The sequence below is a fragment of the Gobio gobio genome (assembly GCF_949357685.1).
Source record: "Gobio gobio genome assembly, chromosome: 12".
Taxonomy (NCBI): Eukaryota; Metazoa; Chordata; class Actinopteri; order Cypriniformes; family Gobionidae; genus Gobio; species Gobio gobio.
The window spans coordinates 37,908,072-37,935,913 of NC_137105.1; the positions used below are offsets into that span (position 1 = coordinate 37,908,072).

At 39.7% G+C, this 27,842-nt stretch overlaps 2 protein-coding genes across 6 annotated transcripts in view; one reads left to right on the plus strand and one right to left on the minus strand.

Annotated features, from left to right (window-relative positions):
* Nucleotides 1–343: 343 nt before the first annotated feature.
* On the minus strand, nt 344–10,884 carry tmed5 (transmembrane p24 trafficking protein 5). The gene is made up of 4 exons (XM_079831696.1): nt 10,582–10,884; nt 9,541–9,638; nt 9,271–9,451; nt 344–2,095 (listed from the first exon to the last, which is right to left on the minus strand). The coding sequence occupies exons 1-4, from the start codon at nt 10,759–10,761 to the stop codon at nt 1,877–1,879; spliced, it is 678 nt and encodes a 225-aa protein (XP_079687822.1). The 5' UTR covers nt 10,762–10,884; the 3' UTR covers nt 344–1,876.
* A 1,933-nt stretch (nt 10,885–12,817) lies between these two features.
* suco (SUN domain containing ossification factor) overlaps nt 12,818–27,842 on the plus strand; it is a 76,618-nt gene continuing 61,593 nt past the window's right edge. For 4 of the 5 annotated variants that reach the window (XM_079832013.1, XM_079832014.1, XM_079832016.1 and 1 more), the window contains exon 1: nt 12,894–13,083. In XM_079832013.1, coding sequence (XP_079688139.1) covers nt 13,031–13,083 — 53 coding nt within the window. In that variant the 5' untranslated portion in view covers nt 12,894–13,030. Of the gene's footprint in view, nt 13,084–27,842 lie in introns of all 5 variants that reach the window. The other variant, XM_079832015.1, reaches the window with a different exon arrangement.

A 27,842-nucleotide genomic window follows, 5' to 3' on the forward strand; every position in this document is an offset into this window, starting at 1 on the left:
AAAAATCCTTTTGAAAGTCTAATTCTTGAAAAACTGAGGAAATGTCATGCTGTGTACTAGGCCCTAACCATTAAAGTACCAGTAAAAAGCAATATGGTATTTTCCTTAAAGCTTGAAATACATGCGAGTGTACACTAGGGTTATAAGTTTTCGACTATTTTTCAAATAAAAGATTTCCTATATCATAAATCCAAAAACTTTTGCTTAAAAAAAAAAATATATATATATATATAATATATATATATATATATATATAATATATATATATATATATATATATATAATATATATATATATATATATATATATATATATTTTTTTTTTTTTTTTTTTTTTTTTTTTTGAACAACCATATAACAAACGTTCCTTCTTTTAAGTACCACTTCCTAAAACTTTCTGTTGGAACTTTCTTGAATTTTCTAGACCTAAAATGTATATAGAACTTCCTTAATTTTGTGACTTCTATGGAAATATTGACTATTTGTTCATTTCTTCCTTTGATTTCTGCTCCAAGAAACTTGTACCTATAATTTGCATTCGCAGTGGCATTCTGCACTTTTTGTGACTTCTATGGAAAGTTCAGTTCTAGAAACAGCCCTAGAAAGTTCTAAACAGTTCTAGGTTTTAGGAAGTGGTACTTATAAGCAGTGATATTTGTTATATGGTTGTTTTTTTATTTTATTTTTTATCTGGGGTGACCTTTTGTTTAAACTGAGAGGAATTAGAGCCTTTTTCATTGTTTTTAAGCAAAAGTTTATCTAATTTAGGATGCATAAATCCTTTTATTTGAAAAAGTTATAAACCTAGTCTATACATCTTACCCCTTTAACCATTATTTCCATAAGTTTTAAAGTGTATTTTTAAGATGAAATGTTTTTTTCAACACCCATTCATAAATATAATTATGGTTTTGAAGAGTCGCACCATGTGACATTTTACAACCTGAACTAAAAAGGTCATATATTTGAATAGACTCTCTGCAGTGTCTATAACATCACTTTCTGATTTATGTTTTCTTCTGCAAATTGGCCACATAACATTTGATTTGGTGAACATAAATTTTTTTAAAATATTTATCAGTGAAACAAAGGATTATGCAAAACAACATAAGGTTTTCTTTTCAAGAATTTCATTGTTTTAATGTGGCCTTTTTCACTTTCACATATGACAACAACAACAGAAAAAGTCATAAAAAATGTGTATTCAAACCATTGTATGAATATGTATGAATTGCATTTTTAATGTATATTTGAATAAATTAATGTACCTCGACAAAAAAATGCAAGCCATTAAAAAGGTCACAGCATCTGTGTATTGGGTGTGTCTAAATTCACATGATTATCAGTAACAGATGGGTAAAGCAAACAGAAAATGGGTATGGGTGTAGTTAATGTACGAAAAAGCATTCAAAACAGTCAATATTCTAATTTGGACATTAAAACGGCTCATTAACGCTGTGCATTAGTGTAATTTCAAAATACTTAAAAAATATGAAACGTGCATCCTTATCAGTGCCTGAAATATTTCAGTAACTACCCGCGATACAGTGAACTATAAAACATGGTGTCATACAAAAACACAAAGCTATTAGTTCTCTGATATTCTAATAATATATTTTTAAAACATCATGAAGTCATGTCCCTGGTTAGATCTGTCACATAGCAGCAGCTTAGAGATCAACTTCAATCTCTCATTTGATCAACTGAGTTAAGTAGAATGATTGTCTTCAACACAACAAGGCAAGTGAGATAAAAGAGTGGAGAATGAGAGACTCCGGTTATCATAAGTCCGAGGACACTTTGATGGGACTTGATATTAAGGGACAGAGAGAGACAGAGGTGTGTCTGTGTTTTTTAGTCAGTGGCAGCAGAGGAGGCTATGTGCATGTTTTCCTCTTGTCATGGAAGAGGCTGCGCAGCAAATAGACCTGTATGCCAGATACGATCACCATGAGAGCGAGGTTGGTACAGGACCACAGGTTGACTCGTTCATAGTTGCTCTCTTGCAGGTTGCGGTCACGGGCTTCAAATGCTCTCAGCAATGTCTGGATCTGAAGACTCTTTCCCATTCGAGATTTCACGCTGTTAATAGTGTCCTGCAAAGATACAGACACATTTAAAATGTAAAACTTACATAACATACACTAACCATCAAAATTTGAGGTCGGTAAGACCTCCTTTTTCGAGAGCCTACTCCGCTCTGATTGATCAGACGGCCCAGTCTGTTGTGATTGGTCAGAAACTAAATGTTCGTTAGCATATCTGAATTTGAGCTCCAGATTTTCCTCAGCATGTGATATGAACATTAACAATGGCATCGGTTTTACTGTATCAATTCAAGCCCAGGTCATCATCCTTTGAAAGTGCAAGCAAAGTGGATTAGCTTTCGCCATTCAAAAAACAACATCTTCTTCTTGACATGAACCAAACTCTCACGGGCAGCCAATGAAGACTATAGGTGGGCATTAATCAAATGTGTTACAGGAAGTAGGACTGGATTTATAGGCAGTTCAGAATCACTTTCTTTTGAGAGACAATGGGCTCTATCATACACCTGTTTCAGCCTGACGCAGTTATCATTTTCACGTCCAGCGCCACGTTTTTTAAATAGCAAATGCACTTGAACCCATCTGTATTGACCAACAAAAACCTAGTCTAAAGTCAATAGAACAGTATTTTTTTGTTATTTAACCCTCTGTGCCTCTTCGGTCAAAAATGGCCGAGACATTTTACGTTTTGAAATTATTCTTTTTTTGCTTCACTGGAATGGGATGACAATTGGTGAATTTTTTCACATTAGCTATGTGAACACACCAAAAAATCATGGAGATGACTCAGTTATGTTAAAGGGTCAGCTCCTTCGTGCTCAAAAAATGGCCGACATAGGAAATACGCAAAAATACAAAAACTCAGGGAATATCTGTCCGTCCGTCCGTCAAGAGTGCAAAACAGACACACACACTCACAGACAAGTACACAAACCACAATATTATACGCCCACAAATTAACTGGTGTGGCTGTAAAAATATGGTCAAATCGACCAAATTGATCAGTTAAAATAGATAAGATTAGATTAGATTAGATTCAAGTTTATTGTCATTACACATGTACAAGTACAATGCAACGAAATGTGTTTGGAGCAGTGTTGTGCCAGTTCACAGCTTTTCTGAACTAGTTCAAGTTCAGTTCATACATGCTCAAAGTGAACAGTTCACGTTCAAAGTTCACAATTTTAATTCTGAACTAGTTCAAAGTTCAGTTCATTTAACTTTTTTCGTGAGATATTCAAATAAATACTTTTTTTCACACTACGAGCTAGAAATCACTATACGTTCTTTGAAGCTGCTCATTGTAGTAGACATTTGCTCATGACACTGCAATTGTCGGTGTCCGTCTCCGTGCCATCACTTCCACTAGCCTTTTTTTTTTAAATTGCAGCGCTTTCTCTCACTCTCGTCTTTGGTCTGTCTCTCTCTCTCTCTCTCTCGCTCCTCTAGCCCTCCGCGCTCTCGTCGTTGCCTGCTACGCGGCGTTGCTATGCCTACCCCGCTCTGCTGCAATTCATCACGGGTAACGTTGTGCGGAAGCCAGTATGCTATTCAATTCTCAGCCGGACACTACGTTGCCCGCAATGCATTGCGCACACAATGTCAAAACCATTTCTGTCTGGTGATACATGATTTAAGCGGCACCAGCGAGAATACAGGAGGGAGGAACTTTCTCTCGTTGCGTTTCAAAAGAGAAAACAGATGTCACTCAGTTTTCAATGGAAAACAAATTCCAACGTTCATTTACAGTGATGTCTGCCGTTCATGACACATAATGTGAACTAATTCACGTTCAAGTTCTTTATTAAAAAATGTGTTGCGTTCAGTTCAACGTTCACGAAAAAATGAGCGTGTTCAATGAACGCGTTCTTTTGAACTCGTTCACGCACAACACTGGTTTGGAGCAAGCCTCCGAGCCGCAGCTATTAAAGCGCCGAAAGCGATCAGATCTACATTTATTATGCTGTGACAAAACATATCTGTTCATTTTTGTTACATTTTTATTGAATTTTGATGTTGTGTGTCCAAAATGTTCTCCTCTCTGCTCAGGTTTGAATGTAGTAAAATTAATGCAAAAACTGACACTTCAAATCAACAACTGGATTTTAAAGGGAATGGGAGATGAGACTATGAATGGTTTAATGCACGTTACGCCAAACACACCCATGGCTCATTAAGAGACTAGGCACAACCCTTTTGGACCATGCACCTGGCGCGCCGATCATTTTTTTTTCCATCGTTAAACTAGCATAAGTGGATTCGGACACACCCTAAGTGCAACTGCGCCATGCGCTTCAGACCATGCGCTCAGATCATTAAAATAGGACCCTATAACATTTATTGTGCACTTTGAAACTTTGCAGTCCTTTTACATTCTCAAACAGCTATATTACATATTATATTACATTAGCAATATCCAAAAAAGCATAATAGGGGCACTTGAATGTTTTAATGTTTCTTATGTTCAACAAGGCTGCATTATAAGAATTTTATATAACCGTTTTTATAATTTAATGTTTTAAAAATGTAATTTATTCCTGTGATGTAAAGCTGAATTTTCAGCATCATTACTCCAGTCTTCAGTGTCACATGATCCTTCGAAAAGCATTCTAATATGATGATTTGCTGCTCAGGAAACATTTCTTATTATTATCAATGTTAAAAACAGCTGTGCTGCTTAATATTTTGTGAAACTGGTCTTTCTTTCAGGATTCTTTGATGAATAGAAAGTTCAAAAGAACAGCATTTATTTGAAATAGAATGCTTTTGTAACGTTATAAAGAGATTGTCTGTGTATTTTGGAGGACGAAGAGTAGAAAAATAGCGTTTTTCATCAATATTCTCAACAATTGAACCTCGAATAACTTTATTATGTCTACAGGATTAAAATAAATAGCCAACAGTCAAAAGAGTCCCACACAAAGGTCTAAGGAGAACTAGAGTTGATAAAATCTCCACGTTGAAACAATGGCAGGTAAGTAAGCTCAAACACTTTGACCCAATAGGAACACACAATTTCCTGCACAGATGTGATTTTAATTAGAAAACTTCCCGTTGCTTCCTATTTAAGGCTTGTTGATGTAGAATCAGTTTATATACATTTCTTTCAAGAAAAACAGCAAAAAACTTGTTAATATTGGCTAGTGTCCTCCAGCCCTTTATTATGGGTGCTCCTCAAACGGAACTTACGAAAGGCTGCATTCTAGTGAGGTTGTGTGTTATTCGGAGGCTTGTAGGCTAGTCTTCCTTACGTGCTAGTAAATGCACATGCTACATCACACATGTTTTTTATTACCATAGTTTTCCGACAAATATCTGGGGCCCGTTTCAGTAAGGAGGTTCAACCAACTGAGTTTAAACCTGAACTCTGAGTCGACTTACTCTGAGATGGGAAACTCTGAGTTTTGGGTTTCAGAATTGCTGAATTGTGGTACAATCAACTCTGAGTTGACCCACTCGGAGTTAAGCACATGCACTCCAACTCCGAAATTACGATTCACCATGGTAACAGCACCCAACAAAAAGATGTTTGCATACTTCCGGGTCAATATGTAAGTATAATTCTTAATAATTGTAATTACATTTAATTTTCAAGGTATTCAAAAGGCAAAAAAAGAATGTGGCAGCAGCTAAAAATGAAAAATAAAAACAATTCAATCAGGTAAAGCTTTAAGCATAAAATGTTCATGGGTGTAGGTTTAATGACTTTACAAACATTTGACATATTAAATAAATATCATTCAGTGTCCAGTGTGCAGCAGCTTTTCCCACATAGGCCCTTTACACAGACTGTGATGACGCGTTTAACAGTCATCAATATCGTAAACCTGCACAGTTTTTTTGTAAATATATATATATATATTTTTTTTTATGTATGTACATTTATAACACTAATACTTTGTATTTTCCAAAGCTGCAACCTACCTGGAGTCTCCAGAAGTGCAAGGTGTCAGGATCTCAGAGACTTCAGTTAGGTAAAGAATCCTAAAAAATGACCCCCACTAAATAAGAATCACAAGCTGAAGTGTTGTAAAATACATGAAGAAGGTTTTTTTACAGGCTTTATGGACAGATAGGTTGAGAGTGACTCTTGAAGGACCAGCACCACATCCTCTAGTACCACTGTTTGAAGAATTCATCTTCCAGAATCTGGCAGTACGTTTTGGGAGTTCATTTTTAGTCCATCTCTGCAAAACGGACTTCAGGGTGGACTAAAATGAACTCCCAAAACGTACTGCCAGATTCTGGAAGATGAATTCTTCAAACAGTGGTACTAGAGGATGTGGTGCTGGTCCTTCAAGAGTCACTCTCAACCTATCTGTCCATAAAGCCTATAAAAAAACCTTCTTCATGTATTTTACAACACTTCAGCTTATGATTCTTATCTAGTGGGGGTCATTTTTTAGGATTCTTTACCTAACTGAAGTCTCTGAGATCCTGACACCTTGCACTTCTGGAGACTCCAGGTAGGTTGCAGTTCTGGAAAATGGTGGCGCTGGAGACTAAAGGGTTCCTGATGGTTTCACCCTTAATTCTTCACCTTAATTCTTAATTCTTTTGCAGTTAACAGGTGTCTTTTCTTCACCACCTGTTTTTGTCAGATCCTGCTGACCCAACGAGCATTTCACTGTCCAATGGTCACGCCTTAACTGCAATGTCTAGTATTGCATTAGTATTGCATCCTTCTCATGGGCATTTAATACTTTTTGACTTTTCAGTCTGAGTTAAATCTCTTTTTTGGCTCAATTTATCTGTAAAAGAAAACATGCCTAATAATTCTGCACACCTGAATATAAGGTGATTTTCATTTCCAGCCTTCATGAACAATTATATGTCACTTATACATTATTAAATACTAAATCAATAGTAGTTATTAGGATTACTGTGGTTTGGAATTGGTCAAATGTGCCTGGAAAAAAAATATGATCAGAAAATCAACGTGCCTAATAATTCTGCACTCCCTGTATAAAGTGGGTCCCAATATTTTTGTCTTGCATTTAATAATGAATTCAGGTAAGCTCAGTGCCGACTCATTTTCCATGAGTTATTTTTCATTCATTGGAATGGGTGTAAAGGATTGTGGGTAATTCGAGAACAAAGCCTACACTTGATGCATCCTTCAAAATGAGCTGAATGAAATACACAAAACGAAGGCTGCCTTTCAAGAATCCTTCAAACTGAGACGTCCTTAAGCTGCACTTGATGACATAACAGCCGAGGTATGCAGCCTTACTAGTACGCAGCCTTCCATTTGAGAAGCGCCCAATCAGGGTCACATTGACACCACCTGTGCTGCAATGCATGCTGGTAGTTGGCATGCCTTGTCTAGTTATCTACATTGCTTCAGTTCAAACAAATGTCACCTTTAACAGACTGACAGAGTGCTGGCATATGGTCAGTGAAACCTGAGTATTCAAGCCATAATGCTGACGGCTGTGAATAGGAAGTTATTCCACTGACTTGGGGGAAAAAATGGATATAAACACTACTTATTCTACATTCAATTCTTGCTAATCCACATTCCATGACAACAGTTTAGGGCTACCACACCTTTTGACCAATGAATTCACATTAGATTTCCTGTTGATCCTAATTACTGCTAGTGCTTACAGATTGTTAATCATTTTATTGCCCTCACAAAAAACAGTTTAGCTAAATATTGTAGCATTGAGCATTTTTTAAAGATGTTATTATTTTCCCAGATAAAGATTTATTGATGCTTCTGATATTTTCCATGACCATGGGAACCCTGACCGTTTTGCAAATATTAAAAGCTATAATATATACAGTTCATTACAGATTTTTTTTTAAAGAAGTCTCTTATGCTTATCCTCATACTGAAATACAGTAATATTATAATATTATTAAAATTTAAAATAACTGCTTTTCCATTTTAATATATTTTAAAATGTAATTTATTCCTGTGATGGCAAAGCTGAATTTTCAGCATCATTACTCCAGTCTTCGGTGTCACATGATCCTTCAGAAATCATTCTAATATGATGATTTGCTGCTCAAGAAACAGTTATCATTATTATTATTATTATCATCAAGGTAACACTGCTGCCACCAATATTTTTGAGTGGTACATTTGTATTTATTTTATTTTTGATGCATAGAGTGTTTAAAGAACAGTGTTTATTATAAATGTCTATAAAATGACTTATCAATTTAATGCATGCTGAATAAAATTATATATATATCCTCCTGGGACCCAGAAAAAAAAAAGTGTTTTGAATTTAGTATTTTTTCATGTCATTACACTGTTTAGAGCATGAGAAACAAATGAAGAAAATGATATGTCCTCTGTAGTTGACACCAGGACTGAGTTGTTTATAAAATAAAATGACATGAGATTGCATAGGCAAAAACAATGGGATTTTTTTTAAATTAACCAATATATTTTTAGGTTTCAGGATTTTTTTTTAAACAAACTTCGTTTAAAGATGATTCTGAACTATGTTATGAAAGATATAACGAAATGCATTGATATACCATTTTACTTTATGCAATATGTAGGTAAAATGGCATACTTGGATTTTCCCATTCAAAACAATGCATCTATACGCTGCATCTAATTTGCATATTAATGTGTTCTTGGTGCAACATGTAATGAAAAAAGAAGTGTAATAATGGGAGTAATAATTTGCAACATTTTCATAATAATATCTAATATTTCATAGGAATATTGATATGTAATTTCTTTCCCTATTCACTTGTTATGTCTCCAAAATGCCTGATTTAAGTCCTGGTGTTCACTATAGTGGACATGTATGAAATCAATGCCCTGTTTTGTAACAGAAAGTCATATTTTGATTAGAAACCCCATTACATTTTCCTGAGATGTGGATTTATAACAAACAATTTGAAAATTAATCAGATTTAAATTATAATTAAAAAATATTATCATATTTCCATAAGAGTGCTAAACATTAATGTCAGCCGTTTTTAAAGACCAGGAATTTGTTGTTGTCCTGGTGAAACCTCCAAACATTTGCTATCTCTGCAAAGCCTTGAATGTGCTCTTTAAAGGACATCCAGACTGTGACATGTGACATGTATGATGTCAGAGAAATTCCCTAAAATATAACGTCCACTACAGTGGGCAAAAGTCTATTTGTGGGTCCCAGGAGGATAAATATAAAATCGTACTGACCCCAAACTTTTGACCGACATCGAGACCCTTTAGTCTAAAAGTGTCGTTTGGCACACGTCATTCTTACCATGATGTCCTCGAGCTTCATGTCCAGAAGGTCTGCTCCCTGAACGTATGCTTTCCAGTCCTCCGATTCCTCATCGTCCCCCATATTGTCCAAAATCAACTCAAAGAAGATGACTTTCTCAGAAACAGCACTGAATGTGTTATCAAAGCAGAACATGTAGTCTCCCTCTTCGGTTTCCACTCTGACACATAAAAAAAGCAAACACACAGTTAATCTGGAAGTAGAAAGTCAAGTGTGTATGACTAAACTGTGACTGGAGGTAAAACTTACGTATGAACCCCATCAGATTTTCTGTAGTCAGAGGCTACGACGTGACCACTGGGTGAGTCCAAGTAGAAGTCCACATCTAGACTGGCTCCATCCAGAACCTACACAAAGACACATAGATTTCCATTAATGATGAGTCAACAGAAAGATCTGCTGATTCTGCCCTCACAAACATGAAGGTTTGAGTTTACCATGGGCAAGTTACAAAATCAATACGCAAGTCTACAGAGAGTCACAGTCCTTTTGGTACTTTCCCCTTCTCCAAAAATGACCTTTACCTCCATTGTGTTACTCCAACTTCTGTATTGTGTCACAACTTCAAGACCAATTTTCATAATGCAGCATATTGTATTGCATTAAATCATGTTTGAAAGAGAATGTTTTGCAACCAGACAAAACAAAGGCTAATAATGAAGAGATAACTATTATTACTAGCTAAATATTTAGGTAAAACAAAACATTTTAATTTAGATAAATATTAGCTAGGAGACAAACTTTAAATTATTTGAATAATAGTAATTATTAATAATATATTATTTTACAGTATTCAGTATTATTATACTAAAATAGTTTAGAATAATAAAATAAGACCACATTGTTTTGCTGTACAAAAAAGTATATTTCACTCACCTTTACTTCTACTGTTTAAATAAATAGAAAACTTTAGTTCTTTTAATTTAATTGTCACAGAATGTTGCCTCCAAACTATAAAGGCTAAGATGTTTAAATTCAAATAGCTTATTAAGAAATATAATTCACTTTCTAAGATTTTAAAATTACCTTGGCATTTTTGTGAGACTAAGTTGCTCTGTTTTGTTGAGGAATACAACAATTACACATATATAAAAATTAAGATGGAACTTCTCTATTTGTTATCCTTATTTTTAATTGACGGACATCTCTTATCGACTCATATCTATTTTACACTTTATTGATACTATAACACGTATGTGGGCAGTGCCCAACAAAATGATGAAGTTATTGCAATTGTCTTGTCAACTATATCCAAGCTGAATCAGAATGAAATATCCAAAGGGAAGTTACCTGGTACTCGATCTCCAGAGAAGCGTCTTTCTTCATAGTTTGATAGAAGCACTCTTTGCGTCCGGCGGGTAGAGTGAAGGTAAAATCACTGTCCAGAGACTGAGAGAAAGCGCTTATCACAGACACAAACAACGATAAACACGCCACAAACACTCTGAACACCTCAATACTCCACCGCATTTTCCCACACTTCTAAAACTTTATCAACAACCGATGAAAGTTGTTCTTCTGTAAACTTCAGCAGCTGCTCCGCTTGGGACAGCTCACCAAACGAGTCGGGGAATGCTGTAACTTCAGGACCCCGCTTCTTAAACGTAGAATTTTTTTTAAATGTCTAAATCTGCCAGCACAAGTAACTCCTATTTTTAAGAGAAATAAAAAAATCACTCAAATTAAGGAAAACATGTGTTTTACGAGAATGTATTAAATATTTATACACATGTACAACGTCCACAGGCATATTACGCGACACCCTTGGATGTTGCATTTTGGGAAATGTAGGCTGCGTCCGAGAACTAGCGCCTCACGAAACTGATTTTGGACAGACTTCTAAAACTAGTTTAACGAGCTAAAGCAAAATAGAGAGAGCTTTAATGAGAACTAAACAAATAATTACTACAGTGGTAATTTCTCGCTGGAAATGACATCAGAAGTGGAAATTAAATGTTGGTCAAAAATGTAGGCTACATTTACACACAAACTGACCAGAAAACGCAACTTTCGGACGCCATCTTTTTTTTCTAGTTCAACTGTCACAGAATGGAACTCACAGGATTGTGGGATATCAAAGGCAGTGAAGGATACATCTATGCTACCTTCAAAAATCGATCAGATGAAGGTCTCTCAGGAGACAGGAAGTGAAGCTAACATTAGATTCGGGTGCCTTGATACCTTCCTACCTTAAAATGTATCTTCTGAAAGCAGCATTTTCCAGGTTTCGGATGCAGTGGTAGTCTTTTATGTAGAATGTAGAAAAGAATGTGCTCCTACTTTCTTTCAAGTAAAATAAAACTTTCTTTCTAGTAGCAATGGGAAGTTGTACTTCTAATACCTTCACGTGCTATCGCAAATATCCTACTTCCCACTTCTGAAGTCGTCCTATTTTTAACTAGGAAACTAGTATTTACAATAATTCCGATAGCACGAGAAGGCAGCATAATGTCTGCAAACCGAAAGTGATAAACATGTAAGTACGTTTGATTTTTTTGGTTATAAATTCATTTTTGAAAGTGTATAGCTCAGGCCCAGTGTGCTCTAGCACCCTGCAGACAGTTTTGGCTTTTCCACTAGATGGCAGCAAAAACTGGAAAAAGAATTTGGTCTGTATCATGTTGTATGCAAGATTTATTCAAATGGATCTGAAGGGAGGAATATTACCTTTTTTATGTAATTCCATCTAGTGGAAACAGCTAAAACTGTCTGCAGGCAGGGTGCTAGAACACACTGGGCCTGAGTTATACACTTTCAAAAATGAAATTATAACCAATTTTTTTTTTTAAAACACCTATTTTTGGGGTTTTATTACAGCTCAGACAACATATACTTACATGTCTATCACTTTCAGCAGTGTTTTGTGTAACTTCAAAGGGTTTCCTGTAAAATGACACCAAAATTGTGTGTATTTAGACCTCCTGTATGTGGGTATGGGAAGCTTTTCAATTAGGGTATAGGCCAAATCCAGGCAGAAATGGTCCCAGAGTAATTAAGTGTAAATAAGTTACTTTGTGTAAAACAAATGCCAAAGTGATGCATATCTCCAGAAAGTAGACTTTCTAAGATTTCAAATGGTACCACATATGAGGTCAGAGAGTTCCTCCACAGACATTTAAAATTTAAAGTATAAACATGATGACGTCATTCCGGACCTTGATCAGGGTCCGAGTTTAGGGGGTTAATAAAGTATAAGTAATAATAAAGAATAAAGAATGTACCCGCCCACAGAAGGATGAGAGATAATTCTAATGTATATGACTCACATTTTGAACCCCAAAATAATTGAACATGTAAGCGGTTAAATATAACAAAGTAGCTAAATTATTCTCCCAAATGAGTAATCTGGCACTGTTTCACATCTTTTATCATTGAGGTGACGCGTCTCATGACAAAACTTCCAACTCATCTAGACCTCGAGGAGTGGGTGTATTCAACGTAATACTCGATTCCTATTGGCTGAGGACGGGGCAGCAGGAGCAGTAAGCGCTGGGCAGCCGAAGCAACAGCAGCATATACGCACATTACGCAGACGGGAGCCAGTCAGGCAGCCAGCGCTTCGCAACGGGGGGTTTAACACAGAAACTAACCCAAGTGTTTGTTCTGTACCGCGAAACAAACCCCCCGTACCTTTATACAGTTGTAAACAATTAGCATTATTAGCTAGTCTTGGCCCCTGTCGTCAGTATTAGAGGAGAGTAGATAAAAAAGCGAGGATGTTGGTCCCCGCGGGAAGATAATGAAGAAGCTGCGCGTGTTGTTGCTGTGCGCCGTTTTAGTTCTCCTGTGCTGGTGAGTCAAACTATTCTGTTTATTTGAGTAGTATTATAATGTCTCTACCTGTAAAGCTGAGAAATAAAAATATCAATACTTAGACAACGACATTATTTACCACTCTATCTCTCATGATAGCTTCATGCTAGATGCTAACGTTAGTTGAGGAGCTTCAGAGGTAGGATGTATTTATACGCTTTGTGTCAAACGACACATAAAAATACTGTTTTCTCACGCATTTATTATTATGGAGTTATTTGCACATCAAGCGGAAATGTGCTGTCAGACTGTTGAAAGTAGCACTGGACCACCAGCTGCCCACTATGTATGTAAATTGTGGATGTATGGTACACAATGTACAGAAAACACTCAGCCCACCGTGCGTTGTTAGGCTTCCCACTTCTGTATGTGAAAGCTTAATCATTTTAGTTGGTCATTTAAGCATTTTTCTAAAGTTTTTAGGCTTGTTGAACAGCTAACCAGTGGCTTCAGCTGAGATAAATAGTTGAATTTTGCAGCCAGCACTTGCCATTGTCATGAATGCCAGTCAATTTTTGTCTGTCAATCTCAGTATGCAGAAACTTTTCGCTTAGATTGCATTTATTTTAAAGCAACAGGCTACTGTCCAATTGGCTGGACTGCTAGAGCCTAAATTTGCCCTGACCACAGAAGCAAACTCTAACTTTAGTTTATGATATTTTGAGAGCGTTTAAGGCATTCAAATGTGTGTATATCTATGACAAACTCCGCTTTTCCTGCGCCCCACTATCTCTGCCAGGCTGATGTGGCATCATCCACTGTGGACAGGTGGTGGATTAGGATTGGTCATATGTTGACTAAGCGCACAGGGTGCTGACACAGGTCACAGTACATACCTGGTGTGAGACAAGAAACAATTACACCCTCTGCCTGCCAGCCATCCTATCAGATTGAGGATTTTAATAACGGGCCGATACGCGAACTCGCTATTTTCATAACAGCTGATTACAGAGCTTGTATTACTATATTTTTGCATAACAGTTGATGTCTTAGAACTGTGAGCTGGAAAAACCTTTTTAAAGTGTGAGGTTGATTGGATGTTTGCCCATTTCATACCTCTATGCCAGTATGAAAACAAAACAGTGAGTTGCATAGGAATTGCATCACATGCACAAACTTGAACTCAAATGCCTTGTGTTGTTGTTATTTACATTTACATTTACATTTAGTCATTTAGCAGACGCTTTTATCCAAAGCGACTTACAAATGAGAGCAATAGAAGCAACTACAACAGTCAGAGGCTACAGTATGCAAGTGCTGTAACAAGTCTCAGTTAATCTAACACAGAACGCACAGGATTTTTTTTTTTTTTTTTTTTTTTTTTTTTTAAATAAATTAGACAGACAGAAAAATGAATAGAATGAATAGAATGTTAAGTGCTATTCTTGATTGGTCAGGTGCTGCTGGAAGAGATGCGTCTTTAGATGTTTTTTGAAAATGGCTACAGACTCGGCTGCTCGAATTGAGATAGGCAGGTCATTCCACCAGGTGGGGGCAGTCCAGGAAAAGGTCCGTGACAGTGATTTCATGCCTCTCTGGTATGGCACCACAAGGCGTCGTTCACTGGTAGAACGCAAACTCCTGGAGGGTGTGTATGTCTGAACAAGCGAGTTAAGGTAAATTGGTGCAGAGCCAGTGGTTGCTTTGAAGGCGAGTACCAGTGCCTTGAATTTGATGCGAGCGGCTATTGGTAGCCAGTGGAGTCTGATGAAGAGAGGCGTGACGTGCGCTCTCTTCGGCTCGTTAAAGATCACTCTCGCCGCTGCATTCTGGATCAGTTGCAAGGGTTTGATAGTGCATGCCGGAAGGCCTGCTAGAAGAGCATTACAGTAGTCCAGTCTGGAGAGAACAAGAGCTTGGACCAAGAGTTGTGTGGTCTGCTCAGATAGGAAGGCTCTAATCTTCCTAATGTTGTATAATGCAAATCTGCAGGACCGGGTTGTTGCAGTAATGTGGTCAGTGAATTTTAGCTGATCATCGATCACAACTCCAAGATTCCTGGCTGTCCTGGACGGAGTTATGGTTGATGATCCTAGCTGAATGGAGAGATTGTGATGAAGTGCTGGGTTGGCTGAGACCACAAGCAGTTCAGTCTTTGCAAGGTTGAGTTGCAGGTGATGTTCCTTCATCCAGGCAGAAATGTCTGTTAGGCAGGCCGCGATACGAACACCAACCGATGGATCATCTGGTTGAAATGAGAAGTAGAGTTGAGTGTCGTCTGCATAGCAGTGATAGGAAAAGCCATGTTTCTGAATGACCGATCCCAGTGATGACATGTAGATGGAGAAGAGAAGTGGTCCAAGCACTGAGCCCTGTGGAACTCCAGTGGCTAGATGATGTGACTTAGACACTTCACCTCTCCATGACACCCTGAAGGACCTACCTGAGAGGTAAGACTTGAACCACTGGAGAGCAGTTCCTGAGATGCCCATCTTCATGAGAGTTGACAGGAGGATCTGGTGGTTAACTGTGTCAAAAGCAGCAGACAAATCCAGTAAGATAAGTACCGTGGATCTGGAAGCCGCTCTTGCCTGCCTCAGTGCCTCCGTAACCGAGAGCAGGGCAGTCTCAGTTGAGTGGCCGCTTTTGAAGCCTGATTGGTTGATATCCAGGAGGTTGTTCTGTTCAAGAAACGTAGAGAGCTGGTTAAAAACAACTCGCTCGAGTGTCTTTGCAATGAAAGGCAGAAGGGATACCGGTCTGTAGTTTTCTAAAAGTGCTGGGTTCATAGAGTGTTTCTTAAGCAGTGGGGTTACCCGAGCCTGCTTAAATGCTGTGGGGAAAGTCCCGGTGTGAAGAGAGGTGTTGACAATGTGAGTGAGTGCAGGAGTAACAGAAGAAGAAATGGCCTGAAGGAGGTGAGTGGGGATAGGGTCAAGCGGACAGGTAGTGGGGTGGTTGGAAAGGATGAGTTTGGAGACTTCAGCTTCAGAGAGCATAGAAAAGGAGGGGAGTGTATGTGTTATGGTTGTTGAGATGTGCGTGTCGGTTTGTGGTGCGGAGAATTGGCTGCTGATGGAGGAGGTTTTTTGTGTGAAAAATGATGCAAAGTCATCAGCTGTAAGAGTTGATGAAGGAGGGGGGGGAGGAGGACAGAGGAGCGAAGAGAACGTTCTGAAGAGTGCACGAGAGTCAGAGCAGTTGTGTATTTTGTTGTGATAGTATGTAGTTTTAGCAGTGGAGACGTTACTAGAGAAAGAAGCGAGAATAGACTGATACAGGGTTAGGTCAGTAGTGTTTTTAGTTTTTCGCCACTTCCTCTCTGCCGCCCGGAGTCCAGAGCGATGTTCGCGGAGAACATCAGACAGCCAGGGGGCAGAGGGAGTGGTGCGGGCTGGCCTGGATGTAAGGGGACAGAGGTTGTCTAAGCAGGATGTTAGAGTGGAGCAAAGAGTGTCAGTAGCACTGTTAGTGTCCAGTGCTGAGAACTGAGCAGGTGGAGGGAGTGAGGAGGAAACCATAGTGGATAGACGGGAGGGAGAGAGTGAGCGTAGATTACGCCGAAAGGTAATCAGCGGAGGAGTGTGTGTTGTGTTAGGAGTTAGTAGGAGGTTAAGAGTGATGAGAAAGTGATCTGAGGTGTGTAAAGGAGTAACTAAAGTGACGTCTGTGGAGCAGTAGCGTGTGTAGATAAGATCAAGATGGTTACCTGATTTATGAGTAGCTGTAGTAGATACTCGCTTAAGATCAAATGAGGTCAGAAGAGTGGTGAAGTCTGCAGCCTGGGGTTTATCAAGGTGAATGTTGAAGTCACCGAGCAGTACCAGAGGAGTGCCATCCTCAGGGAAGCGAGAGAGTAACATATCCAATTCCTCCAGGAAGTTACCCAGTTGACCTGGAGGACGATAAATAACTACAACATGGATTTTAGCAGGGTGAGTGACAGTGATTGAGTGTGATTCAAATGAGCAGTTGCCAGATAGAGAAGGGATGGGCTCAAATTTCCAATCCTTTGAGATGAGCAGACCAGTACCTCCGCCCCTCCCAATCTGGCGAGAGGTGTGTGAAAAAGAGAAATTATTTGAGAGAGCTGCAGGAGTGACAGTGTCTTCTGGTTTGATCCAGGTTTCAGTTAGAGCCATGAGACTGAGATGTGAATGAGTGGAAATAGATGAAATAAAGTCTGCTTTGTTTACAGCAGACTGGCAATTCCAGAGACCAATTGGAATGGACATTAATGTAGCAGAGGAAATGGGTACACTACGCAGATTAGTAGGATTACGGCGTCTAGAATGTACAGAGCGTGATTTACGGGTGTGTGTGATAATAGTAGAGATTTGGAAGCACATTGTGAATACGGGTCAGAGAAATTAGCAGATGAAAACAAGCAAAAACACAAAAGTGGACAAAGTATATATATATATCTATACTCAAGTGCCTTGTCGGTGTCCTTGCTCGAGTGGAGTCGCGCAGAGTAGAGTCGATGGTCTTTACACTCTTCGGTCTTCACACGAGGAGGGCTTCACACGAGGGCTGCCGCTTCCGCTGCCGCGGAGTACTACTCAATTTATACTCGCATTAAATGTCGTTATTGAATACAGCTGGCTACTCCCAGTGAAACGCGTTAGTTCGCACGAGGTCAAACAATAACAAACCAGACTACAACAAACAGCCAACTACAGCAAACAGACAGCGTTCTAAAGAACAGCTGAACTACAGATCAAATGAGGAAAATGTAAACAGAACTCACACACTAGCTGTTTTCCCTGATGTTCGATGCTTCTCTCTGACTCAAAGTAAACAATGAACGCTCTATATAGCACGCTGGCTTATGGCCACGCCCAGTGAAACGCGTTAGTTCGCACGAGGTCAAACAATAACAAACCAGACTACAACAAACAGCCAACTACAGCAAACAGACAGCGTTCTAAAGAACAGCTGAACTACAGATCAAATGAGGAAAATGTAAACAGAACTCACACACTAGCTGTTTTCCCTGATGTTCGATGCTTCTCTCTGACTCAAAGTAAACAATGAACGCTCTATATAGCACGCTGGCTTATGGCCACGCCCAGTGAAACGCGTTAGTTCGCACGAGGTCAAACAATAACAAACCAGACTACAACAAACAGCCAACTACAGCAAACAGACAGCGTTCTAAAGAACAGCTGAACTACAGATCAAATGAGGAAAATGTAAACAGAACTCACACACTAGCTGTTTTCCCTGATGTTCGATGCTTCTCTCTGACTCAAAGTAAACAATGAACGCTCTATATAGCACGCTGGCTTATGGCCACGCCCAGTGAAACGCGTTAGTTCGCACGAGGTCAAACAATAACAAACCAGACTACAACAAACAGCCAACTACAGCAAACAGACAGCGTTCTAAAGAACAGCTGAACTACAGATCAAATGAGGAAAATGTAAACAGAACTCACACACTAGCTGTTTTCCCTGATGTTCGATGCTTCTCTCTGACTCAAAGTAAACAATGAACGCTCTATATAGCACGCTGGCTTATGGCCACGCCCAGTGAAACGCGTTAGTTCGCACGAGGTCAAACAATAACAAACCAGACTACAACAAACAGCCAACTACAGCAAACAGACAGCGTTCTAAAGAACAGCTGAACTACAGATCAAATGAGGAAAATGTAAACAGAACTCACACACTAGCTGTTTTCCCTGATGTTCGATGCTTCTCTCTGACTCAAAGTAAACAATGAACGCTCTATATAGCACGCTGGCTTATGGCCACGCCCAGTGAAACGCGTTAGTTCGCACGAGGTCAAACAATAACAAACCAGACTACAACAAACAGCCAACTACAGCAAACAGACAGCGTTCTAAAGAACAGCTGAACTACAGATCAAATGAGGAAAATGTAAACAGAACTCACACACTAGCTGTTTTCCCTGATGTTCGATGCTTCTCTCTGACTCAAAGTAAACAATGAACGCTCTATATAGCACGCTGGCTTATGGCCACGCCCAGTGAAACGCGTTAGTTCGCACGAGGTCAAACAATAACAAACCAGACTACAACAAACAGCCAACTACAGCAAACAGACAGCGTTCTAAAGAACAGCTGAACTACAGATCAAATGAGGAAAATGTAAACAGAACTCACACACTAGCTGTTTTCCCTGATGTTCGATGCTTCTCTCTGACTCAAAGTAAACAATGAACGCTCTATATAGCACGCTGGCTTATGGCCACGCCCAGTGAAACGCGTTAGTTCGCACGAGGTCAAACAATAACAAACCAGACTACAACAAACAGCCAACTACAGCAAACAGACAGCGTTCTAAAGAACAGCTGAACTACAGATCAAATGAGGAAAATGTAAACAGAACTCACACACTAGCTGTTTTCCCTGATGTTCGATGCTTCTCTCTGACTCAAAGTAAACAATGAACGCTCTATATAGCACGCTGGCTTATGGCCACGCCCAGTGAAACGCGTTAGTTCGCACGAGGTCAAACAATAACAAACCAGACTACAACAAACAGCCAACTACAGCAAACAGACAGCGTTCTAAAGAACAGCTGAACTACAGATCAAATGAGGAAAATGTAAACAGAACTCACACACTAGCTGTTTTCCCTGATGTTCGATGCTTCTCTCTGACTCAAAGTAAACAATGAACGCTCTATATAGCACGCTGGCTTATGGCCACGCCCAGTGAAACGCGTTAGTTCGCACGAGGTCAAACAATAACAAACCAGACTACAACAAACAGCCAACTACAGCAAACAGACAGCGTTCTAAAGAACAGCTGAACTACAGATCAAATGAGGAAAATGTAAACAGAACTCACACACTAGCTGTTTTCCCTGATGTTCGATGCTTCTCTCTGACTCAAAGTAAACAATGAACGCTCTATATAGCACGCTGGCTTATGGCCACGCCCAGTGAAACGCGTTAGTTCGCACGAGGTCAAACAATAACAAACCAGACTACAACAAACAGCCAACTACAGCAAACAGACAGCGTTCTAAAGAACAGCTGAACTACAGATCAAATGAGGAAAATGTAAACAGAACTCACACACTAGCTGTTTTCCCTGATGTTCGATGCTTCTCTCTGACTCAAAGTAAACAATGAACGCTCTATATAGCACGCTGGCTTATGGCCACGCCCAGTGAAACGCGTTAGTTCGCACGAGGTCAAACAATAACAAACCAGACTACAACAAACAGCCAACTACAGCAAACAGACAGCGTTCTAAAGAACAGCTGAACTACAGATCAAATGAGGAAAATGTAAACAGAACTCACACACTAGCTGTTTTCCCTGATGTTCGATGCTTCTCTCTGACTCAAAGTAAACAATGAACGCTCTATATAGCACGCTGGCTTATGGCCACGCCCAGTGAAACGCGTTAGTTCGCACGAGGTCAAACAATAACAAACCAGACTACAACAAACAGCCAACTACAGCAAACAGACAGCGTTCTAAAGAACAGCTGAACTACAGATCAAATGAGGAAAATGTAAACAGAACTCACACACTAGCTGTTTTCCCTGATGTTCGATGCTTCTCTCTGACTCAAAGTAAACAATGAACGCTCTATATAGCACGCTGGCTTATGGCCACGCCCAGTGAAACGCGTTAGTTCGCACGAGGTCAAACAATAACAAACCAGACTACAACAAACAGCCAACTACAGCAAACAGACAGCGTTCTAAAGAACAGCTGAACTACAGATCAAATGAGGAAAATGTAAACAGAACTCACACACTAGCTGTTTTCCCTGATGTTCGATGCTTCTCTCTGACTCAAAGTAAACAATGAACGCTCTATATAGCACGCTGGCTTATGGCCACGCCCAGTGAAACGCGTTAGTTCGCACGAGGTCAAACAATAACAAACCAGACTACAACAAACAGCCAACTACAGCAAACAGACAGCGTTCTAAAGAACAGCTGAACTACAGATCAAATGAGGAAAATGTAAACAGAACTCACACACTAGCTGTTTTCCCTGATGTTCGATGCTTCTCTCTGACTCAAAGTAAACAATGAACGCTCTATATAGCACGCTGGCTTATGGCCACGCCCAGTGAAACGCGTTAGTTCGCACGAGGTCAAACAATAACAAACCAGACTACAACAAACAGCCAACTACAGCAAACAGACAGCGTTCTAAAGAACAGCTGAACTACAGATCAAATGAGGAAAATGTAAACAGAACTCACACACTAGCTGTTTTCCCTGATGTTCGATGCTTCTCTCTGACTCAAAGTAAACAATGAACGCTCTATATAGCACGCTGGCTTATGGCCACGCCCAGTGAAACGCGTTAGTTCGCACGAGGTCAAACAATAACAAACCAGACTACAACAAACAGCCAACTACAGCAAACAGACAGCGTTCTAAAGAACAGCTGAACTACAGATCAAATGAGGAAAATGTAAACAGAACTCACACACTAGCTGTTTTCCCTGATGTTCGATGCTTCTCTCTGACTCAAAGTAAACAATGAACGCTCTATATAGCACGCTGGCTTATGGCCACGCCCAGTGAAACGCGTTAGTTCGCACGAGGTCAAACAATAACAAACCAGACTACAACAAACAGCCAACTACAGCAAACAGACAGCGTTCTAAAGAACAGCTGAACTACAGATCAAATGAGGAAAATGTAAACAGAACTCACACACTAGCTGTTTTCCCTGATGTTCGATGCTTCTCTCTGACTCAAAGTAAACAATGAACGCTCTATATAGCACGCTGGCTTATGGCCACGCCCAGTGAAACGCGTTAGTTCGCACGAGGTCAAACAATAACAAACCAGACTACAACAAACAGCCAACTACAGCAAACAGACAGCGTTCTAAAGAACAGCTGAACTACAGATCAAATGAGGAAAATGTAAACAGAACTCACACACTAGCTGTTTTCCCTGATGTTCGATGCTTCTCTCTGACTCAAAGTAAACAATGAACGCTCTATATAGCACGCTGGCTTATGGCCACGCCCAGTGAAACGCGTTAGTTCGCACGAGGTCAAACAATAACAAACCAGACTACAACAAACAGCCAACTACAGCAAACAGACAGCGTTCTAAAGAACAGCTGAACTACAGATCAAATGAGGAAAATGTAAACAGAACTCACACACTAGCTGTTTTCCCTGATGTTCGATGCTTCTCTCTGACTCAAAGTAAACAATGAACGCTCTATATAGCACGCTGGCTTATGGCCACGCCCAGTGAAACGCGTTAGTTCGCACGAGGTCAAACAATAACAAACCAGACTACAACAAACAGCCAACTACAGCAAACAGACAGCGTTCTAAAGAACAGCTGAACTACAGATCAAATGAGGAAAATGTAAACAGAACTCACACACTAGCTGTTTTCCCTGATGTTCGATGCTTCTCTCTGACTCAAAGTAAACAATGAACGCTCTATATAGCACGCTGGCTTATGGCCACGCCCAGTGAAACGCGTTAGTTCGCACGAGGTCAAACAATAACAAACCAGACTACAACAAACAGCCAACTACAGCAAACAGACAGCGTTCTAAAGAACAGCTGAACTACAGATCAAATGAGGAAAATGTAAACAGAACTCACACACTAGCTGTTTTCCCTGATGTTCGATGCTTCTCTCTGACTCAAAGTAAACAATGAACGCTCTATATAGCACGCTGGCTTATGGCCACGCCCAGTGAAACGCGTTAGTTCGCACGAGGTCAAACAATAACAAACCAGACTACAACAAACAGCCAACTACAGCAAACAGACAGCGTTCTAAAGAACAGCTGAACTACAGATCAAATGAGGAAAATGTAAACAGAACTCACACACTAGCTGTTTTCCCTGATGTTCGATGCTTCTCTCTGACTCAAAGTAAACAATGAACGCTCTATATAGCACGCTGGCTTATGGCCACGCCCAGTGAAACGCGTTAGTTCGCACGAGGTCAAACAATAACAAACCAGACTACAACAAACAGCCAACTACAGCAAACAGACAGCGTTCTAAAGAACAGCTGAACTACAGATCAAATGAGGAAAATGTAAACAGAACTCACACACTAGCTGTTTTCCCTGATGTTCGATGCTTCTCTCTGACTCAAAGTAAACAATGAACGCTCTATATAGCACGCTGGCTTATGGCCACGCCCAGTGAAACGCGTTAGTTCGCACGAGGTCAAACAATAACAAACCAGACTACAACAAACAGCCAACTACAGCAAACAGACAGCGTTCTAAAGAACAGCTGAACTACAGATCAAATGAGGAAAATGTAAACAGAACTCACACACTAGCTGTTTTCCCTGATGTTCGATGCTTCTCTCTGACTCAAAGTAAACAATGAACGCTCTATATAGCACGCTGGCTTATGGCCACGCCCAGTGAAACGCGTTAGTTCGCACGAGGTCAAACAATAACAAACCAGACTACAACAAACAGCCAACTACAGCAAACAGACAGCGTTCTAAAGAACAGCTGAACTACAGATCAAATGAGGAAAATGTAAACAGAACTCACACACTAGCTGTTTTCCCTGATGTTCGATGCTTCTCTCTGACTCAAAGTAAACAATGAACGCTCTATATAGCACGCTGGCTTATGGCCACGCCCAGTGAAACGCGTTAGTTCGCACGAGGTCAAACAATAACAAACCAGACTACAACAAACAGCCAACTACAGCAAACAGACAGCGTTCTAAAGAACAGCTGAACTACAGATCAAATGAGGAAAATGTAAACAGAACTCACACACTAGCTGTTTTCCCTGATGTTCGATGCTTCTCTCTGACTCAAAGTAAACAATGAACGCTCTATATAGCACGCTGGCTTATGGCCACGCCCAGTGAAACGCGTTAGTTCGCACGAGGTCAAACAATAACAAACCAGACTACAACAAACAGCCAACTACAGCAAACAGACAGCGTTCTAAAGAACAGCTGAACTACAGATCAAATGAGGAAAATGTAAACAGAACTCACACACTAGCTGTTTTCCCTGATGTTCGATGCTTCTCTCTGACTCAAAGTAAACAATGAACGCTCTATATAGCACGCTGGCTTATGGCCACGCCCAGTGAAACGCGTTAGTTCGCACGAGGTCAAACAATAACAAACCAGACTACAACAAACAGCCAACTACAGCAAACAGACAGCGTTCTAAAGAACAGCTGAACTACAGATCAAATGAGGAAAATGTAAACAGAACTCACACACTAGCTGTTTTCCCTGATGTTCGATGCTTCTCTCTGACTCAAAGTAAACAATGAACGCTCTATATAGCACGCTGGCTTATGGCCACGCCCAGTGAAACGCGTTAGTTCGCACGAGGTCAAACAATAACAAACCAGACTACAACAAACAGCCAACTACAGCAAACAGACAGCGTTCTAAAGAACAGCTGAACTACAGATCAAATGAGGAAAATGTAAACAGAACTCACACACTAGCTGTTTTCCCTGATGTTCGATGCTTCTCTCTGACTCAAAGTAAACAATGAACGCTCTATATAGCACGCTGGCTTATGGCCACGCCCAGTGAAACGCGTTAGTTCGCACGAGGTCAAACAATAACAAACCAGACTACAACAAACAGCCAACTACAGCAAACAGACAGCGTTCTAAAGAACAGCTGAACTACAGATCAAATGAGGAAAATGTAAACAGAACTCACACACTAGCTGTTTTCCCTGATGTTCGATGCTTCTCTCTGACTCAAAGTAAACAATGAACGCTCTATATAGCACGCTGGCTTATGGCCACGCCCAGTGAAACGCGTTAGTTCGCACGAGGTCAAACAATAACAAACCAGACTACAACAAACAGCCAACTACAGCAAACAGACAGCGTTCTAAAGAACAGCTGAACTACAGATCAAATGAGGAAAATGTAAACAGAACTCACACACTAGCTGTTTTCCCTGATGTTCGATGCTTCTCTCTGACTCAAAGTAAACAATGAACGCTCTATATAGCACGCTGGCTTATGGCCACGCCCAGTGAAACGCGTTAGTTCGCACGAGGTCAAACAATAACAAACCAGACTACAACAAACAGCCAACTACAGCAAACAGACAGCGTTCTAAAGAACAGCTGAACTACAGATCAAATGAGGAAAATGTAAACAGAACTCACACACTAGCTGTTTTCCCTGATGTTCGATGCTTCTCTCTGACTCAAAGTAAACAATGAACGCTCTATATAGCACGCTGGCTTATGGCCACGCCCAGTGAAACGCGTTAGTTCGCACGAGGTCAAACAATAACAAACCAGACTACAACAAACAGCCAACTACAGCAAACAGACAGCGTTCTAAAGAACAGCTGAACTACAGATCAAATGAGGAAAATGTAAACAGAACTCACACACTAGCTGTTTTCCCTGATGTTCGATGCTTCTCTCTGACTCAAAGTAAACAATGAACGCTCTATATAGCACGCTGGCTTATGGCCACGCCCAGTGAAACGCGTTAGTTCGCACGAGGTCAAACAATAACAAACCAGACTACAACAAACAGCCAACTACAGCAAACAGACAGCGTTCTAAAGAACAGCTGAACTACAGATCAAATGAGGAAAATGTAAACAGAACTCACACACTAGCTGTTTTCCCTGATGTTCGATGCTTCTCTCTGACTCAAAGTAAACAATGAACGCTCTATATAGCACGCTGGCTTATGGCCACGCCCAGTGAAACGCGTTAGTTCGCACGAGGTCAAACAATAACAAACCAGACTACAACAAACAGCCAACTACAGCAAACAGACAGCGTTCTAAAGAACAGCTGAACTACAGATCAAATGAGGAAAATGTAAACAGAACTCACACACTAGCTGTTTTCCCTGATGTTCGATGCTTCTCTCTGACTCAAAGTAAACAATGAACGCTCTATATAGCACGCTGGCTTATGGCCACGCCCAGTGAAACGCGTTAGTTCGCACGAGGTCAAACAATAACAAACCAGACTACAACAAACAGCCAACTACAGCAAACAGACAGCGTTCTAAAGAACAGCTGAACTACAGATCAAATGAGGAAAATGTAAACAGAACTCACACACTAGCTGTTTTCCCTGATGTTCGATGCTTCTCTCTGACTCAAAGTAAACAATGAACGCTCTATATAGCACGCTGGCTTATGGCCACGCCCAGTGAAACGCGTTAGTTCGCACGAGGTCAAACAATAACAAACCAACCAATTTGGCCAATTTGGCTAGCTTTGGTTGCTTCATTTATGTTTTATTGATGTTTGCATTGTTATCAGAAGATAGCAACCTGGTTTGAGCTTAAAATCAATGTGAAACAACATGTAAACCCATTTTACTTTTGTAATTTGGCATTTTACCCAAACAGTATATTCAGCAGGAAAAAAAGGTTGGCTGGATATTTGTATAATTGATCTGTTTGGGTTGTGAAAAATGGCCATTACATTCCAGAAAAATAAGGTCTTTGCGATGTCATCCGAAAAAGCTAGTTGCTTCGAACACTATAAAGATTATGAACAGTAGTTTCATTTGGAATAACATGCACAGATGGAGCGTGCAGAAGAAAAGCGAAGAGAAAAATGGCACAAGCGTCGAAAGAATAAAATATGAGCAGAAAAAGTTAGAGAGCACAAAATACAGAGTAATAAAACCAAGGAAAACAGAATTGTTCAGAATAGTTTAAGTTTTGTGCAATATCATTTTTAATATGTTTAAAATGGATTTCATTCTGCTTATTTGTTTTTTAAAATTTGCTTTTAATTATTTGATTCATAATAATATTTGCTTTTTTTTTTCATTTTGTGCAGTATATTTTTACACGTTTTACATTTTTGAAATCACGCTTATTTTTTGATCCGTGACCGCAGTACATTTGATGGGAATTTAATCCCATACAATCTACATCTGTGGTTTGGGAATATTTTGAATACAGGACTCAGGAGAGATGATGTATCTCAAAGCCAGGTAATTTGCCAGACCGGTCAAACTATCGTTGCGGCAAAACAGAACGGCATTCACACAGAACACGATTTTGCGGCTAAAAGGATGCAGGTCTAGAAATGTGTTTTTGAAAAGTTGAATTTTCGTCCCAGAAGTACGAACGCAACATTACATGACAGCGTTTATTGCATTTCAACTTTGGATGAAAACCTAGCTAATGAGTCAATAGATCCAGATGCAGTACTATGGCATGTGTAGAGTGGGCTAAATAGTTGAGAATATTGTCCCGGCCCTAGTTGAGAACCCACGTCTACTTTTGCACTATTGTTGTCATCTTTCAGCGTTTAGGGCACAGAATAGACTTATTGTTTAGTTGCATGATTATAAAAGCAGCCAGAATATTCTGTTTCTATTTTTTTTGTTTGTTAACCAAATAGTCAAATTCATGCAAGAAATGGTTCAGCTGTTTACTGCAAAAACTGCACAAGGAAAGATGACTTTCCTGTACAAGAAAGTTTGATTAAAGGAATTTCCAGTTAAGTCAGGTTTGCTGTATTTAAACTGCATATCATGTGATCTCTCATTTGAATGATCATATATGCAGTTGTGGAAAACTAACACCATTGTGCTCACCCACCCACTTTTTGCTCAGGCAACATCTGATCACAAATGCCTGGGTTTTCAGGGTTCGAGTGTCGTTCAGTCACATTGGTCTACAATGAAAAAAAGTTAAAATCTTCCTGTGCTGTTATATACCGAATATTCAAATACCAAAAACAATCTTCAATATAATTCGGCAGTAATAATTAAGTGTCAGAGCTGTTTGTGTTTTCCGGATATATTTTGTTAAATAAATGCTGCATGGTGAACTTTCCCGCTGTAGTTTATCCAAATAGAGCG

Coding starts and splice junctions, on each gene's coding strand:
- tmed5 (XM_079831696.1), bottom strand. CDS start 10,761: ATGCGGTGGAGTATTGAGGTGTTCAGAGTGTTTGTGGCGTGTTTATCG. Junction 9,639..10,581: donor CTCTGGAGATCGAGTACCAG/GTAACTTCCCTT, acceptor GTCTTTGTGTAG/GTTCTGGATGGAGCCAGTCT. Junction 2,096..9,270: donor TGAAGCTCGAGGACATCATG/GTAAGAATGACG, acceptor GTATCTTTGCAG/GACACTATTAACAGCGTGAA.